General features: G+C 42.6%; 1 protein-coding gene across 2 annotated transcripts; it reads left to right on the top strand.

The window, feature by feature from the left end:
* The first annotated feature begins 401 nt into the window (after nucleotides 1-401).
* FASTKD3 (FAST kinase domains 3) lies at nucleotides 402-9,034 on the top strand. Of its 2 annotated transcripts, XM_060145981.1 has the most exons (7): nucleotides 402-484; nucleotides 1,372-2,839; nucleotides 3,518-3,603; nucleotides 5,586-5,760; nucleotides 6,848-6,917; nucleotides 7,255-7,369; nucleotides 8,494-9,034. In XM_060145981.1, the coding sequence occupies exons 2-7, from the start codon at nucleotides 1,405-1,407 to the stop codon at nucleotides 8,590-8,592; spliced, it is 1,980 nt and encodes a 659-aa protein (XP_060001964.1). In that variant the 5' UTR covers nucleotides 402-484; nucleotides 1,372-1,404; the 3' UTR covers nucleotides 8,593-9,034. The 2 variants fall into 2 exon arrangements, 1 of the variants encoding a protein (XP_060001964.1); XR_009539846.1 differs by lacking the exon at nucleotides 8,494-9,034 and having other exon boundaries at nucleotides 6,734-6,917; nucleotides 7,255-7,323.
* The last annotated feature ends 5,060 nt before the right edge of the window (nucleotides 9,035-14,094 follow it).

The raw sequence follows: 14,094 nt of genomic DNA, 5'->3' as shown, positions 1-14,094 counted from the left end.
AGAGGCAGCGGGGAGGCCTCAAGGCCGAGTCCCCGGCGTAGCCCGCCCTCCGCGCGCGCCGCCCGCAACCCCGAGGGGCCGGGGTCCTGACCGACCCTCAAGCGCCCAGCCCGGCTGGGGGAGGGACGTGGAAGCCGGTGCCCTCGCCGACCCCGAGCCGCCCACCCTCAGTCCCGTGCTGGGCGGGTGCCCACATCTGGAAACTGCCGCCCCCGTGCCCTCACCTGCGGGGGTCCGGCGGGTACGCTGGGGAAAGCGCAGGTACCACGACCCCTGTTCCCGCGCCTGCGCACACAGTCGGCGCCCGAGACCAATAGGAAGCTCGGGAAAGGAGCTGGGCCAATCACGGCGCGCCGGCCGTGGGGCGGCTCCTCTCCAGGCGCAGGCGCCGAAGCGCTGGGCGCCAGTGCGGCGTGCGCGTACGGGGCTCCAAGAGGCTGCTGTGCGTTCAGGGTTTGCTGGGTCCCCCAGCGAGCCGAATCAGGTAGGTGTCCACGCCGGGTTTGGGCTCGGTTGTTCCGGCCCGGCGTGCGTGGCCCGCGGCTTCGCTAAGGCGCCCGCGCTCCCTGGCTCGACCCGCTCTTCGGGCGCCGCTCCCGGCGGTTTAGGGGAGCTCCCGGCCCGTGGGGTCCTTTCCCTCCAGGGAGGACGCGGTCCCCGGGGTCCCCCGTCATTCCCGTCCCGCGCACTCGTGTTCCCAGGTTCCACAGCGGGGGTGTTCAGGTGTGGGCGCGCCACCCACCTTACCCCGTCGTTGACCAGCGTCTTTTTTTTATTCTACTGACATTTCTTTCTTCCCATCTGCCAAGCTAGACCTTCTTGTTCCTCAGTCCTGGAACAAGATCCTAACTGAGGGGAAACCAACACCTCAAGGCCCTTTAAGCGCTTTCTTCACCCTTGCTTTGACCCATCCGAATTAATGGCCACTTTACCCGTTGCCTCTTTTGGGGAAGTTGAACGAAACGCAATTCCTCCCATCAACCAACACATAGGAGGCGTACTTAGGATCCAGACTACCTGAGTTGAAGCCTAGCTCTGCCCCTTAATAGCTGTGTAAACTGGACCACGTGACATCTTTGTACTTCAGTTCCCTCGTTTCTAAAATGACATCGAAGTATTTAATTCGTTGTGTTGTTGGGAGAATTAAGTACAGCATTGCCTGGCAAATGAGAGCGATTATTACGAGATCCAGCCGCTGTTCTAAGCTCTAGGGTGCAGAGACGCTGCTCTTCTGGTACTTCTGTTTGAGTGGGAAATGTTTAGTGGGAATCATTCGTTTTGGGGTACTCATCCTTAGTTCCATAAGCATTGATGTTGAATAAACTGTGTTCTAGTATATTTGACCGTGTTATTTTTATTCTTTTAACATAGTTATAAATCAAGAGGAGTTGAGAGTCTGGTGGCATGGCTTTAATTACCTTGCGGAGGAACCTTTGTCATTTATCTGATTTTCGGATACATGGAACTCTGGCTGGTCTGAAAACTCAACGTGTAAATTGTGTTCACAAGACAGTCAAGGAGCATCTGTGTCCATGGTTCTGGTCACTGCAACTTGAGCCTGTTAGGGTCAGGTTCCATCATGCCCATTCTAAAAAGTTCCATTCAGAAAACGGAAATGACCTTCATCCAGTTGTCGAGCCAGTGTTCTCTCAAGCACACGCTTGGGACAGGTCTGAACACAGTGTTAAAAATGTGGATGAACAGATATTTTACAGGAGACTGAACAGCTTCACTTCATCGGAAGAAGTCTTACATTATATAAGCACACTGCAGACTTTGCCTGATACTATGGCAGCAGGAGCCTTACATCGGATTTGTGAAATGGAAAAAAAAGATGATGATCAAAGGTTGCCAAAAGAAATACTGGAGAATAGCGCCTTTCAAGCTTTGTGTAATCAGTTTGCACAGGACCCCTCAAATCTGTCAAACACGGGTTTGGTGACTGCTTTGCAAGCCCTGACCCTGTATGTGGATCCCCAAAGTCGCTTGCTGCTAAGCCTCCTGGCAGAGTGCCAGCATCGTCTCGAAATGGGTAGCCTGGACATTCACAGTCTTTGTATCCTGGGGGAATGTCTGATTAAACTGCAAGGTCCAGGTTGTTCGACACTAGACCTGATTATATATCAACTGCAAGGTGAAAATTTGGAAGAATTTACCGCCGAGGATATTGTGACCCTTTACAGAATACTGCAGGCATGTCCTGAAAAAGTTGACCAACACCAGACGTTTTTACATAAGATAAATAACTTTTCTCTGTCAGTAGTTCCCAACCTGAGTCCTAAGTTGCTGAGCCAAATGCTCACCGCCCTGGTGGTCCTTGATCAAACTCAGGCACTTACGCTGGTTATAAAATTGGGTAAATATGTTGTGAGGCATATCCCCCATTTCAGTAATGAAGAGCTCAAAGAAGTCTTAGAGGCATTCATCTACTTTGGGTACAATGACAGATTTTTTACAGAAGCCCTAGAGCAACATGTCGCTTCCCTCTGTCTCACTCTGGATCCCGAGGTTGTCAGCAAAGTCATGGAGTATTGCAGTAGAAAGCTGATTTTTTCAAAACCCATCCTCAATGCAGTGGCAGAAACTTTTGTTTGTCAGTCAGAAAAATTTTCACCTAATCAAACTGCTGAGTTAATTGAACCATTTGGAAAACTCAATTATTTGCCACCAAATGCCTCTGCTTTATTTAGGAAGCTAGAAAACATACTGTTAACTCGTTTCAATTATTTTCCACCCAAAACACTATTGAAACTTCTCCATTCATGTTCACTTATTGAATGCCATCCAGTCAACTTTATGGCCAAAATATTCAGCCCGTATTTTCTTCAGCAGCTGCAAGGTGAGTTGGTTATTACTTCTGAAAGTCGAAAACTTAGCGTTTGAACTTGTGATGTTTTCAAGTCACATATGTACCTTTTTTATTGAGCAGTGCTTTCTTTGCCTTTATTTTTTCTTCCATAACGATCTAACGAAGAAATCTGAAGCTGCAGATGCTAATATAAACACAGAATTAAAGAATGCTAGAACATTGCATGGAGAGAGAAAACAGTTTCGGGTAAACAGACTCTGCTGCCCTAGCTGAGAAACTGAGTCTTCTTGCAGGGATCTGGTGATGGCTGTGGCAGTGTCACAGTTACATGTTAGCGTCTTTGATGAGAACAACTGTATCACTCCTTTTTTTTTTTGAGAAGATGTTCATCTTAATTCAAAGCCACCCAAATATGCCGGAATCTAGATCTCCATAGGTAAAGGAAATTCCTACAAATTCTACTAACATACATTTGTCACTTTTAATTATATTCTCTAGTTAGGATCATGCGTTCTTGGAAGCCAAAATGAGATTTCATTGAGATGGGAGGCAAGAAGGTATAATTAATTCTAACAAGTTCTTTTCCTAGTGTCATTTAAAAGTACCTTACTGGAGTGAATTAATTAATGTGCATTCTGGATATTCTTTTCTCTTATCACACACACCAAAGTTCAAGCTTAACTATGACTGGGGTGCTTTTTATTTCAGGTGAAGAGTCCTATTTGGACAGACTGAGCCTAGCACAACTGACCCAACTTTTCTTAACCGCGATTCTAGAATGCCCGTTCTATAAGGTAAAAGCATGAGCTGCATTGCTTTATTTCCCTACAGGGATGGTATTCTCTTGCCTCCTCCTTCCTCTCCAACACCTCCCCCGCTCCCGAATCTTTTAAGTTCCTTCTCTTTTGAGCTGTCTCAGTAATCTCATTAGAAAGCAGAATTTTCATTTACTTGGAGTAGTTGCCACCAGATAGCCTTTTCTCTAATAAATTGACCCTATTCCTGTGTTCTTGTCCTTGAAAGACCCACTTCCTACGGTGTAAGATTCTTAGAAGGTTTTATCAAGTATGGCAGGCTTATGAGTCTTAGTGCTCTTAGACTTTCTCTAGGGATTTTAAAGGGTTTTAGCATTCGCCATGGCTGTTGGATATAGAGGTGTGAATTTATGCACTGAACAGATCCTGAACCATTACTGAGTATGTTCTTAAACCAAGCAGAAGTTTCACTCTGACGTGATAGAATTCAGTTTACATGGAGTTCGAGCTTTGTATAAAGCTTTCTAAGGATTCATTCTCCTAACTTAATCAGGCACGTTGTTTAGGATCAGAAATGGTACCTCCAGCTTGCTCATTCCTGCCTGTACTCCGTACTTGACTGAACCATGTTTATGAGTAGCTCATAAACACCATCTAGTTTCTCTCTTTTCATGGAATGGGACTATTCAAACTACAATTTGCTTTTATTCCCAGTATATCATGGACATTCTTCGGGGGTAACAGGTAAAGATCAAATGTATACCTTTAAAGAATGGTCTGATATTTCACGGTATTTATTCTACTGTCCCACCATAGATGGATTTTCAGGCTTTTTCAAACGCTTGTCTTGATCAGCCATGCTGTCATAAACATACTTACATATCCTGTCATACTGGAACCTTTTTGTTGTTTTAATCTAAAGACTAGATTCCTGAATGTGGGATTACTGGATTAATTTTCAATAGACTGACATTTTCTTTTTCCCGTATAGTTGTAGATGCCATATTTCACCAGCAGTGAATGAAGGTGACCACGTGTCCCCATTTGTGTTGCGGTGTGTTCTTAGTCCCTTTAATTTTGTCATTTGACTCAGTGAAATGTCAAGTCACATGCTTCAGTTGTACTTTAACGAGCGATAATGAAGTTGAGCATATTTTCACGTTTACTGGTCACTTACATTTGCTATGAATTGCCTTGTTACACCTTAATTTCTGTTTGTATAGGGTTGTTTGTCTTTCTCTTTTGTATTTGTTTTTTGTCCTAGAACACATTGTAAAACATATTAACTGTTAAGTACGTTGTACATATTTCTTCCTGGTTTGTGGTTTAAAATTTTTTTAGTTTTAATTTAATATTGTTTATGATGCCTTTTTGCTATACAGAAATTTTTAAGTTTTCTGTAGTCAAATTATTCATTTTTTATGGCTGCTGGGTATTGTTTAGGAATATTTTATGACTCCTAAGGTAATATAAATATTTTACTAAATTTAAAAAATATTGTTTTCCATACTATATTTAGATCTTTAATCTACTTGAAATAGATTATAGTCTGTAATGTGGGGCAGAACTCTTAGTCCTTTTCCAGATGGATAACCGATTGCTAGCACCATTATTACATAGCTGTCCTTTTCTTTCTAAATTGAAATGTCAGCTTTATCACAATTTCCACTATTAAAAACTTCAGCTGTGTTTCCTCAAGGCCCTTAAAGCAATTCTGAGAGTTCCAAAGATGTTTCTTGAGCTTTCTTTCCTTCTTTCTTTCTTTCTATCTATCTATCTTTCTTTCAGTGACCATTGGCTACATTTAAACACATTTAAAAGATATTTTGGACTATTGGGCTTGAACTATAACGAGAATATTTGGCGTTGTCATTTTGAGAAAGGTATTTGTCCTAAGTCCTGGAGAAGCATCATGCCTATAAAGTAATATTGGATCAGACTTTTATACTCAGGCAACCTTCATTTTATTCTCTGATTTTGTATCTTATTTTTCTTTCTCATGTTTGCACATACATTTTTAGGGTCCAAAACTTCTTCCTAAATATCAAGTGAAATCATTTCTTACTCCATGCTCTTCCCTGGAGACCCCCATGGATTTTCAGCTATATAAATCTGTGATGATTGGACTGATTGACCTTTTAGGAGCAAGATTGTATTTTGCTTCAAAAGTGTTAACACCCTATTGTTACACGATAGGTAAGTAGTAGGGAGTTTTGTTGTTGTTAACTAAACCTCAGTGTGCTGTCCTCTGATGGAACACGTGGGGCTTAGTAGCCACCACCAAAGGTCTGGAAACAAAATGAAGTTGGCCCTTCCCTGAAGGCAAATTGGAACAGGGGTGGACGGTAGGGCTGAAGAGTCAGGACTCCATGTTAGCCACATAGTAGCTGAATGCCTTTGGGCATCCTTTCGGGGCATTCATCTGCTTGTTCTCATCTGCAAGATGAGAGTAAGAGGAGTAGTGACCTCAAAGACTTGTTTAAGGACAAAATGAGGTAACTCAGACTAATACCTGGGAGACAATAAGTGCTCAGTAATTGTTAGCTGCTCTCATCCTCTTGGCCAGTGCTGTCCAATGTAATAGCCACACATGCCAGTAGCTACTTAAATTTAAATTAATTCCAATTTTGAAAATTCACAGTTCAGGTTCCCAGTTGCACTAGCTGCATTTGAAGTGCTCAGTAGCAGGTATAAGCGTCTGCATCATCGCGGACAGCGCTGACTACAAAGTCCTTCTCCTTTCAAATTGATGAGTAAAGGACAGTGAGCTCAGGGAGGACAGTGTTTCTAGGCTGCAGGTGGTCACATCTCACTCCCCTCCTTTATGGGCTCCTTTGACAAGGAAGGAAGGGGGAGCCTGCCAGCGCCCAGGGCCCACGAGTTGGGCTGCCGGCTGCTTCACCTTCCCTGGGCACTGGAGCTCCAGGGATGCAAGGTGCCAGTGGCGCAGGTGGCTGACTTTACTCAAAGGATTTTCTTCACTATTCCCGCCAGTTGTTATAAGGAGAGTAAAAGTGTGTGTGATTCACATCATGCCCCAGATACCTTGAGGGCCCCCTCCTTGTTTTAGTGCAGTGAAGGCCCTCTTAGTTTAAAGCTGACTTGGTTGGGCAAAGCTCTGATTAGATTAAAATTCTCACCATTGTCTGGTGTGGTCATTACTTTGCAGCCTTCTGCCCAGTTGATAAATGCAGTATGGAAGAAATCAAAACAACAAGGAGAAAAGGAAGCTAGTGTTTGTGAGGGTATCACACGAAGAATTTTTCCTTTCTTCTCTTACCAGATGTTGAAATTAAATTAGATGAAGATGGATTTGTATTACCATTTACAGTTGATGAAGATATACATAAAAGGTAAAGAAAACTGTTGTGGTTTATATGTTATAAGACTTGTTGAGGTTAATACACAGGGATTGTTTTCTTAAGAAAGTGAAAAAAGTAGACATGCTTCTGAAAATTAAAACACTATGGCATACCAGTTTTGGAAATTCCATGTAATATCTTGTGAACCTTAATTTAATTAAGTTGAGTGCTTTTTCAACAGATTAATGGATAACAGTCATGATTCATTTGAAAATAGTATTGGCACGAAGGAATAGCCAAATCCCAAATAAACTCTGGCAGCTAAAACCATATAAATACTTCGGATTGTTTTAAAAATTAAGTTTCCCTCTCCTCTTTGGTTTTTTAGGGTAGCACTGTGCATTGATGGTCCAAAAAGATTTTGTTTGAATAGCAAACACTTACTGGGAAAGGAAGCCACTAAACAAAGACATCTGTACTTACTTGGTTATCAAGTTGTCCAGGTATGGTTTTGCCTTTTTTTTTTTTTTTTTTCCTAAAAGCCATTTCTAGTTCAGATTTGCTTTTTCCAGGATACTAAGTAGTATGCCAGCCCAGTGGACCAAGCCTCTTAAGTCTGATGTAAATGCCAGCTTTGTTCATTAGGCTTAAGTCTCTTGATTTGTAATTTGAAATCACGAATTTCAAATTTTCTCTTTTCCAAAAGTGAGACATACCTAAATTCTGTATGAGCTGTGCTTTACTTTGCTTTTAGAATTACTAAATTATTGGAATATCTGTTTTGTTTTAATTTCCCTTTGATTTAATGACGAGAATGTCCAAGATGACCCATTAAAAGCAGGATCTTCATTGGTTTTTAATGTTTAAGACTCTTATTTGTATTTACATCGTAGATCACTTAGCAAGGTCTTAGGTGATGAGTCGTGATGAATGTCCATGGAGCTTTCCATTCTCTAAGCTGTCTACCAATCTCCTCTCTGCTTTCCTGTCTGGTTACTTTTTTCCTTTCCGTCTTGTACATACCCAGATTAATTTTCCTAAAGTGAATCATGCCAGTGTGTGCCTAGAAACCTTCATTGTTTCTTTACTGCTTATGGGATAAAGACTACATCCACATCTCAACATTCTAGACCCTTCGAGGTCTGCCCGCAGCCAGGCCCTCTGCTCCCAGCTCAGTGGTCTCTTCTGTCTGGCCTTTCTCCCTTGCCGATGCGAGTCAGGTGGTCCCCACCTCTCTGAGTGTCTAAATTCTGGCTGTTCATCAACTCCCAGCTCAGGTTGACCTTTCACCCTAATCTGAAGTGTCGACTCCCTCTCAGCACTAGAGCACCAATTTGTTTTGCATGTTCTGCTTAGTATTACTGCCTACTTTTTGTATATTTTAAGTTAGCACCTAACTTGTAAGTTCCTTGAGGGCAGGGATCATGTCTGATTCTTATTTAGACATTCTACCTATTGTTGAGCCTCTGCTACCTGGCAGCGCCGTCACAGGCACCGCTGGGATCTCTGCCTGCTAGGAGCCTACACGCTGCTGTGGGGAGGGTGTGGTAGGCGGAAAGGGTAACCAAACCCAAGGTAATTTCAGATTATGAAGGATGAGGATGTATTTATTTTCCTCTCTTTACAGATTCCCTATTACGAGATTGAGGTGCTAAAATCAAGACTTGAATTAGTGGAATATTTACAAAGAAAACTATTTTCTCAAAACTCTGGTGGTCACTGGTAACAAGAATGAATACTGACTTCAGAACTCAAATAGTGAAAGAACTCGCAAATTAGCCGTTTATTTATGTACTTTGGTGATCTGAAAGGGGTCTCTAGTTTCCTTATACCATGTATACGCTTATCAGTAGCAAATTTAAAATTAATTTTAACCTTCATTTAATACTGGTATCAGATACTTTTATACATCAAACAGAATTGATCAAGTACAATAAAGGAATGTAATGAGTAAGTGTCATAATTTTAAGTCTTGTGTTTTGTGACAGTTATTGCTAACTGAAAATATATTCTTGAGAGACCTTTGTTTCTTCTTCTAACAAATATAAGGAAGAAATTTTATCTGCCGGTTTTTTCTTCTGTATTTTGTTAGAGGAAGTAATATATGGTAAGGAAAAGGAGCAATGAAAAATAGACTAGTACTTTGGATGTAAACATTTATAACTGTAGACTTATGCAAAAATAACCCTTTAGTTAATAATATTTTGTATCGGTATAGGAGCTTTATATATATATATATACACATACACATACGCGTATATATTATAATTTTTTAAATAAAGGAATAAAGATGTAAAAAAAGCAACTTAAGTAGGGTTTTGGGGGGTGTTTGGAGGGAGACACTTCTAAATTTTAAATTAAGCATGGATTAAAATTCTTTAGTTCATTGCAGATGCTTCATTGTCCCATTACGGTCAAGTTAAAGTTTCCGGATAAAAGGGTTCTGCACCCAACTACAGTGTACGCATTGGCCAAGGGGGCGGGGTGTGGGTGTCCCACACAGCACTCAGCAGTGCTCCAACACCAGCTGGGGGTCCGCAATTCAGCTCCATTCTGACACCATCTACCTGGAGGCAGCACCAGCTCCCACACGTTGAGGGCTCAGTCCCACAAGTCTGCCCGCTTCCCACCACCCCCCTTTCAGATGCCAGTCACAAGTCCAGGTTGTCACATGACCTGTGCTTCTGACCAACTGGCTATAGATTGGGGGGTCCAGTGACCCCCTCCTTGGGCTCCATTAATTTGTTAGAGCAGCTCATGGAACTCAGAGAAACATTTTACCTACCAGATTACTAGTTTATTACAAAAGGACATAACTCAGGAAAGCCAGATGAAAGACACTCTTAGGGGCAGGTATGGGGAAGGATGTGGGGTTTCCTTGCCCTCTCCAGGCAGCACTCTCCCCTAAACTCCACCTGTTCACCAACCTGGAAGCTCTGAATCTGGTTCTTTTGGGTTTTTATGGAGACTTGATTACATAGACTTAAATAGCCACACAAAGAGATAAGAGCAGTCTGTTACAAATGCTATGAAAAAAACAGTATAGCCTAAAACCTTCTTCCTCTGCCTTTTCCATTTATCTAAATCCTTCTCCATCGGGACTTTTGTTCCTGGTTGCCCTAATTGGAATGAGATGCTCCTTCTTCTGCACTTTCAGTTACATCCTCTCCTGAGCCTTTGTCTCATTTAGCTCTCCCTTACCCTCTTCATTCATTCATTCATTCATTCAACATTTATTAAAGAGCTGTGATCATGCTGGGTACCCACTGACTGTTAGAGCTGCAGAGGGAAGCAGAAAAGAGCCCCTGCCTGGAGGGGCTATGGGTGATTATAGTGATGGGCCAGCTGGCAGTCCTGATGCATGAGCAGGACCCTGGAAGGCAGAAGACGTCAGGCCAGCCTGGGGTGCAGAAGGAGGCTTCTTGGAGTGATCTGTGAGCTGATTTCAAAGAAAGGGAGGCAGGTCTCTGGTGGGAGAGCATTTAAGGCATTGCCATGGCCAGAGCACCCAGCACAAAGCAGACGGTCGCCAAGGAGAGTGAGGCCAGAACTGACTTTGTTTTAAAGCAAATTTTAATCCTGAAAATGTGCGTGGATATGCTATGAAAATAGTTTAGGCTAATAAACAGATACAAGAGTGCTGATTTCACCAATTGGAGTAAATTTGGCAAGCTCCGTAAGATTGTAAGGCCATATGTCCTTATAAACTGAATCCTCAGGTCACTAATATTTTAATGTCTACCTATGTAAGTAAATATGACGTGAATTTCCTTGTTGAAATTACATATACAGTATGATAACTCCTGGTACCATATATTAATAATGTTTTTAAATAAGACATACTCTTGATGTTGTTTTTTAAAAGTAAAAGCAAAGCAAGGAAAAAAAAGTAAAGCAAAGAAAGAAAAATAGGTGAAAAAAATTTAACTTGCGAGCATAACCCCTGAAGCAACAGTGATCATCTTCAGACCAGCCGCGAGAGGGCAGCAAAGGTGAGGACATCTATTGGGCTTCAGCAGCGGAATCGAGATGATCCCTGGTCCCAGGAGGAGAGTGTATCCTGCGCGCCTGTTGGCGGGGGGGAAGGGAGGGGGGCGGCAGGCTGGAGCTGTGGAATGGTGCGGTGACAGTTCTGCCTGAACAAAACAGGCAATTTTCCATACCTTGACCTAAAGAAGGAATGCTGTTTGGCTGAACCAAGCCTAGACAGGGAGGGTAGATGGTATCTTGGGATGAAGAGATGCTGGTTGGTTCTTTGACCAGGATTCTACCTGCTGACTCTGTACACCTGGGTGCATTTGGAGACTTGGTAAATATTCATTAGGTAGAAGAAAGAATAGGAAGGAGCAGAACTGAGCATATTTGATAGAATTCTGGGGGGTAAAAAGTCAGTTCCCTCTAAAAAAGCTGGACCCTTCCCTGAATTTGTACACAAATTCAGGGAGGGGGTCTTGGCACCATGGTGGTGAATAAGCCTCCAAAAGCTGAGATTTTCCCAAACTGGAAACATATCCAGACCCACCTGGAGTCTAAATACATAGTGTCGGATTGTTACCAAACCAAACTTGGGTCTGCCCACCCACGTGCAGCAAAGCCAATCTCCTGACACGGGGCTGTGGTGAAGGAAAGTGCAACATCTATGGCAGGCACCAGGCAAGGAGTCCAGGCAGCTGGTGCTCAGAAAGCCTGAACCCCCCAGTGGGCATCAGCAAAGCATTTTTAAAGGCCAAGTGAGGGAGGGGGTGTCCCAGGATCTGTGATCAGCTAGTGCACAATTCTCTGATTGGTTGATGGTGAGGTAACAGGGTGGTGTGTCAGGGGTTAATGTTGTCAGTCCTCAGGTGCCAGTTAGGTCTGGGGGCTACTTCTCATGGTCATCAGATAGTTAATTTCTTCCATTTAGTGGTGGTTTTAGCATCTGTAAAACAATTCAGGAAATGTGCATCAGATACCATTATCTATTTTCTGGGTATTTCAGAAGAGAACTGCAGCAGAGGACATGGGGGAGGGGACTGTCCCTGAAAGGCCTCTTAGGGTCCTGCTCTGTTTCAGGATCATGAAATAAGTCGTGCCTTGTCAGCTGTATGGCCAGTACCTGGAAAACAGTAAGTGCTCAGCGAGCCATGAGGGCTCTTGTTGTCATTGGTACAAGAGTTACGTTGCAGTCAGACTTCATTGTTACAGCTCGTGGAGAGGGAACCCATCAGGGATGCTCTATAAGGAGGAGCACCATTGCCTGGACGGTTAAGACTCCTGGGGCAGCAGCTTGAACCAGCGGCCACGCCTTTTGCTAATTAGCATCACAGACACCCTGCTGAGAAACCTCATTCTGTAAAACCTTTACTGTAATAAGAATGGAACACACCTCTATTGCCTGCAGGATCTGAGCCTCCTGGGTCATTCTGGTGCAGAGAAGCAGCCTTGATTTCCAAGACGATGCAGAGCTTCAGATAGAGGGTTTGGGACACAAACCCCCTTACCTTTTTCTTATCTTTGAGCATCCTGGGTCGTCTTCTCAGGCCAGGCCTCATGTTAGTTCTCTTATACACAAGCTTGCTCTCTGCATCAACAACCCAGCTTCGTTCAATTTCACCCAAATCCTCTACCCATCCTGTCATCCCTCTGCCTGGTTCCTCTGGTGTGCCGGCTCCCTTGCCTGTGTAGTCAATAAGCCTTACCTTTTGTTGGTGTTCTTTGGCTGTTGGCTCCATCATAAGAAATTTTGCCTTAATATACTTGAAATCCCATCTCAGAAAAAATCTAAACATCTCTGTCCCCATCTCTTCCCACAGTCTCTGGCATATAGGGCACACTATTTGTGTCTTGAACTGATATTCTGGGTTCTAATGTTTGCAATAAACAATATCTCAGTAATTCTACTGTAAATTTTATTATGGAAAACACTGAACACACATAAGTGTAGAAAGAATAGTATAATGAATTCACATGAGTCCCTTTATTCAGCATGGCAAAATACCCAAATTTTCCAATTCTGTTTCATCTATTTACTCCCGTATTCTTTTTTTTCTTTTCCTTTTTTATTGGACTGTTTCTTTAAAAATCCAAGCTATCATATACTTTTATCCTAAATACTTCAGTATGAATCCATAACCAAAAAACTTTTTTCTTTTTTATTTAACTATTCTGCCATTATTACAATGAACAAAACTAATAATTTTTTTTTTTTTTTTTTTGCGGTACGCGGGCCTCTCACTGTTGTGGCCTCTCCCGTTGTGGAGCACAGGCTCCAGACACGCAGGCTCAGTGGCCATGGCTCACGGGCCTAGCCGCTCTGCGGCATGTGGGATCTTCCCGGACCGGGGCATGAACCCGTGTCCCCTGCATCAGCAGGCGGACTGTCAACCACTGCGCCACCAGGGAAGCCCAAAACTAATAATTATTACCTGTGATCATTTAATACCTGGTCTATATTCCAGGTTTTCTATACTGTCTCAGGAATATTTTTTTAATTTTTTTTATTGAAGTATAGTTGATTTACAATGTTGTGTTAATTTCTTCAGTACAGCCAAGTGACTCAGTTATATATACATTCTTTTTTATATTCTTTTCCATTATGGTTTATCCCAGGATATTGAATATAGTTCCCTATGCTATACAGTAGGACCTTGTTGTTTATCTACTCTATATGTAATAGTTTGCATCTACTAACCCCAGACTCCCCCTTGGCAACCACAAGTCTGTTCTCTACGTCTGTGAGTCTGTTCCTGTTTCAGAGATGGATTCATTTGTGCAATATTTTAGATTCCACATATGTGGTATCATATGGTATATGTCTTTCTCTCAGAAATATTTTTTAACTGTTGATTTGTTTGAAGCAGGATCTGAACAAAGGCCACATACTACTTTTAGATGTTATACCCCTAAGTCTGAAGTCTCATGTCTGTAACTGCCCCCCTCCCTCACCTGGTTTCCATGTTATTAATTTATTGGAGAAGTTAGATCAATTGCCTTGTAAAATATCCCACAGTATTGATTTGACATTTTCTAACTGGTTCCTTTGCTATATTTCCTGTTAAACTAAAAGTTACATCCAGAGGCTTGCTTAGATTCAGCTTAATTTTTTTAGCAAGGATGCTTCAGAGGAGATGCTGTGTATTTGTTTTACATCATACCGTAATGTCTCGTTACCCTCTTAGTGATACTCATTAAGATTGATAGTGGGTTCCTGGATCACCACCAGCCTGATCCATCCACCATATAGTCCCCG

Source organism: Lagenorhynchus albirostris, chromosome 3 (genome assembly GCF_949774975.1).
Source record: "Lagenorhynchus albirostris chromosome 3, mLagAlb1.1, whole genome shotgun sequence".
NCBI lineage: Eukaryota > Metazoa > Chordata > Mammalia > Artiodactyla > Delphinidae > Lagenorhynchus > Lagenorhynchus albirostris.
Note: the sequence above shows the minus strand (reverse complement) of the source record. Positions and strands in the feature narration are given on the sequence as shown.

What these genes read in the sequence shown, in the direction of transcription:
- FASTKD3 (XM_060145981.1), top strand. Translation starts at nt 1,405, where the DNA reads ATGGCTTTAATTACCTTGCGGAGGAACCTTTGTCATTTATCTGATTTT. An exon ending in ACCCTATTGTTACACGATAG is followed by an intron (nt 5,761 to 6,847) that starts GTAAGTAGTAGG and finishes TTCTCTTACCAG; the next exon opens with ATGTTGAAATTAAATTAGAT. An exon ending in GATGAAGATATACATAAAAG is followed by an intron (nt 6,918 to 7,254) that starts GTAAAGAAAACT and finishes TTGGTTTTTTAG; the next exon opens with GGTAGCACTGTGCATTGATG.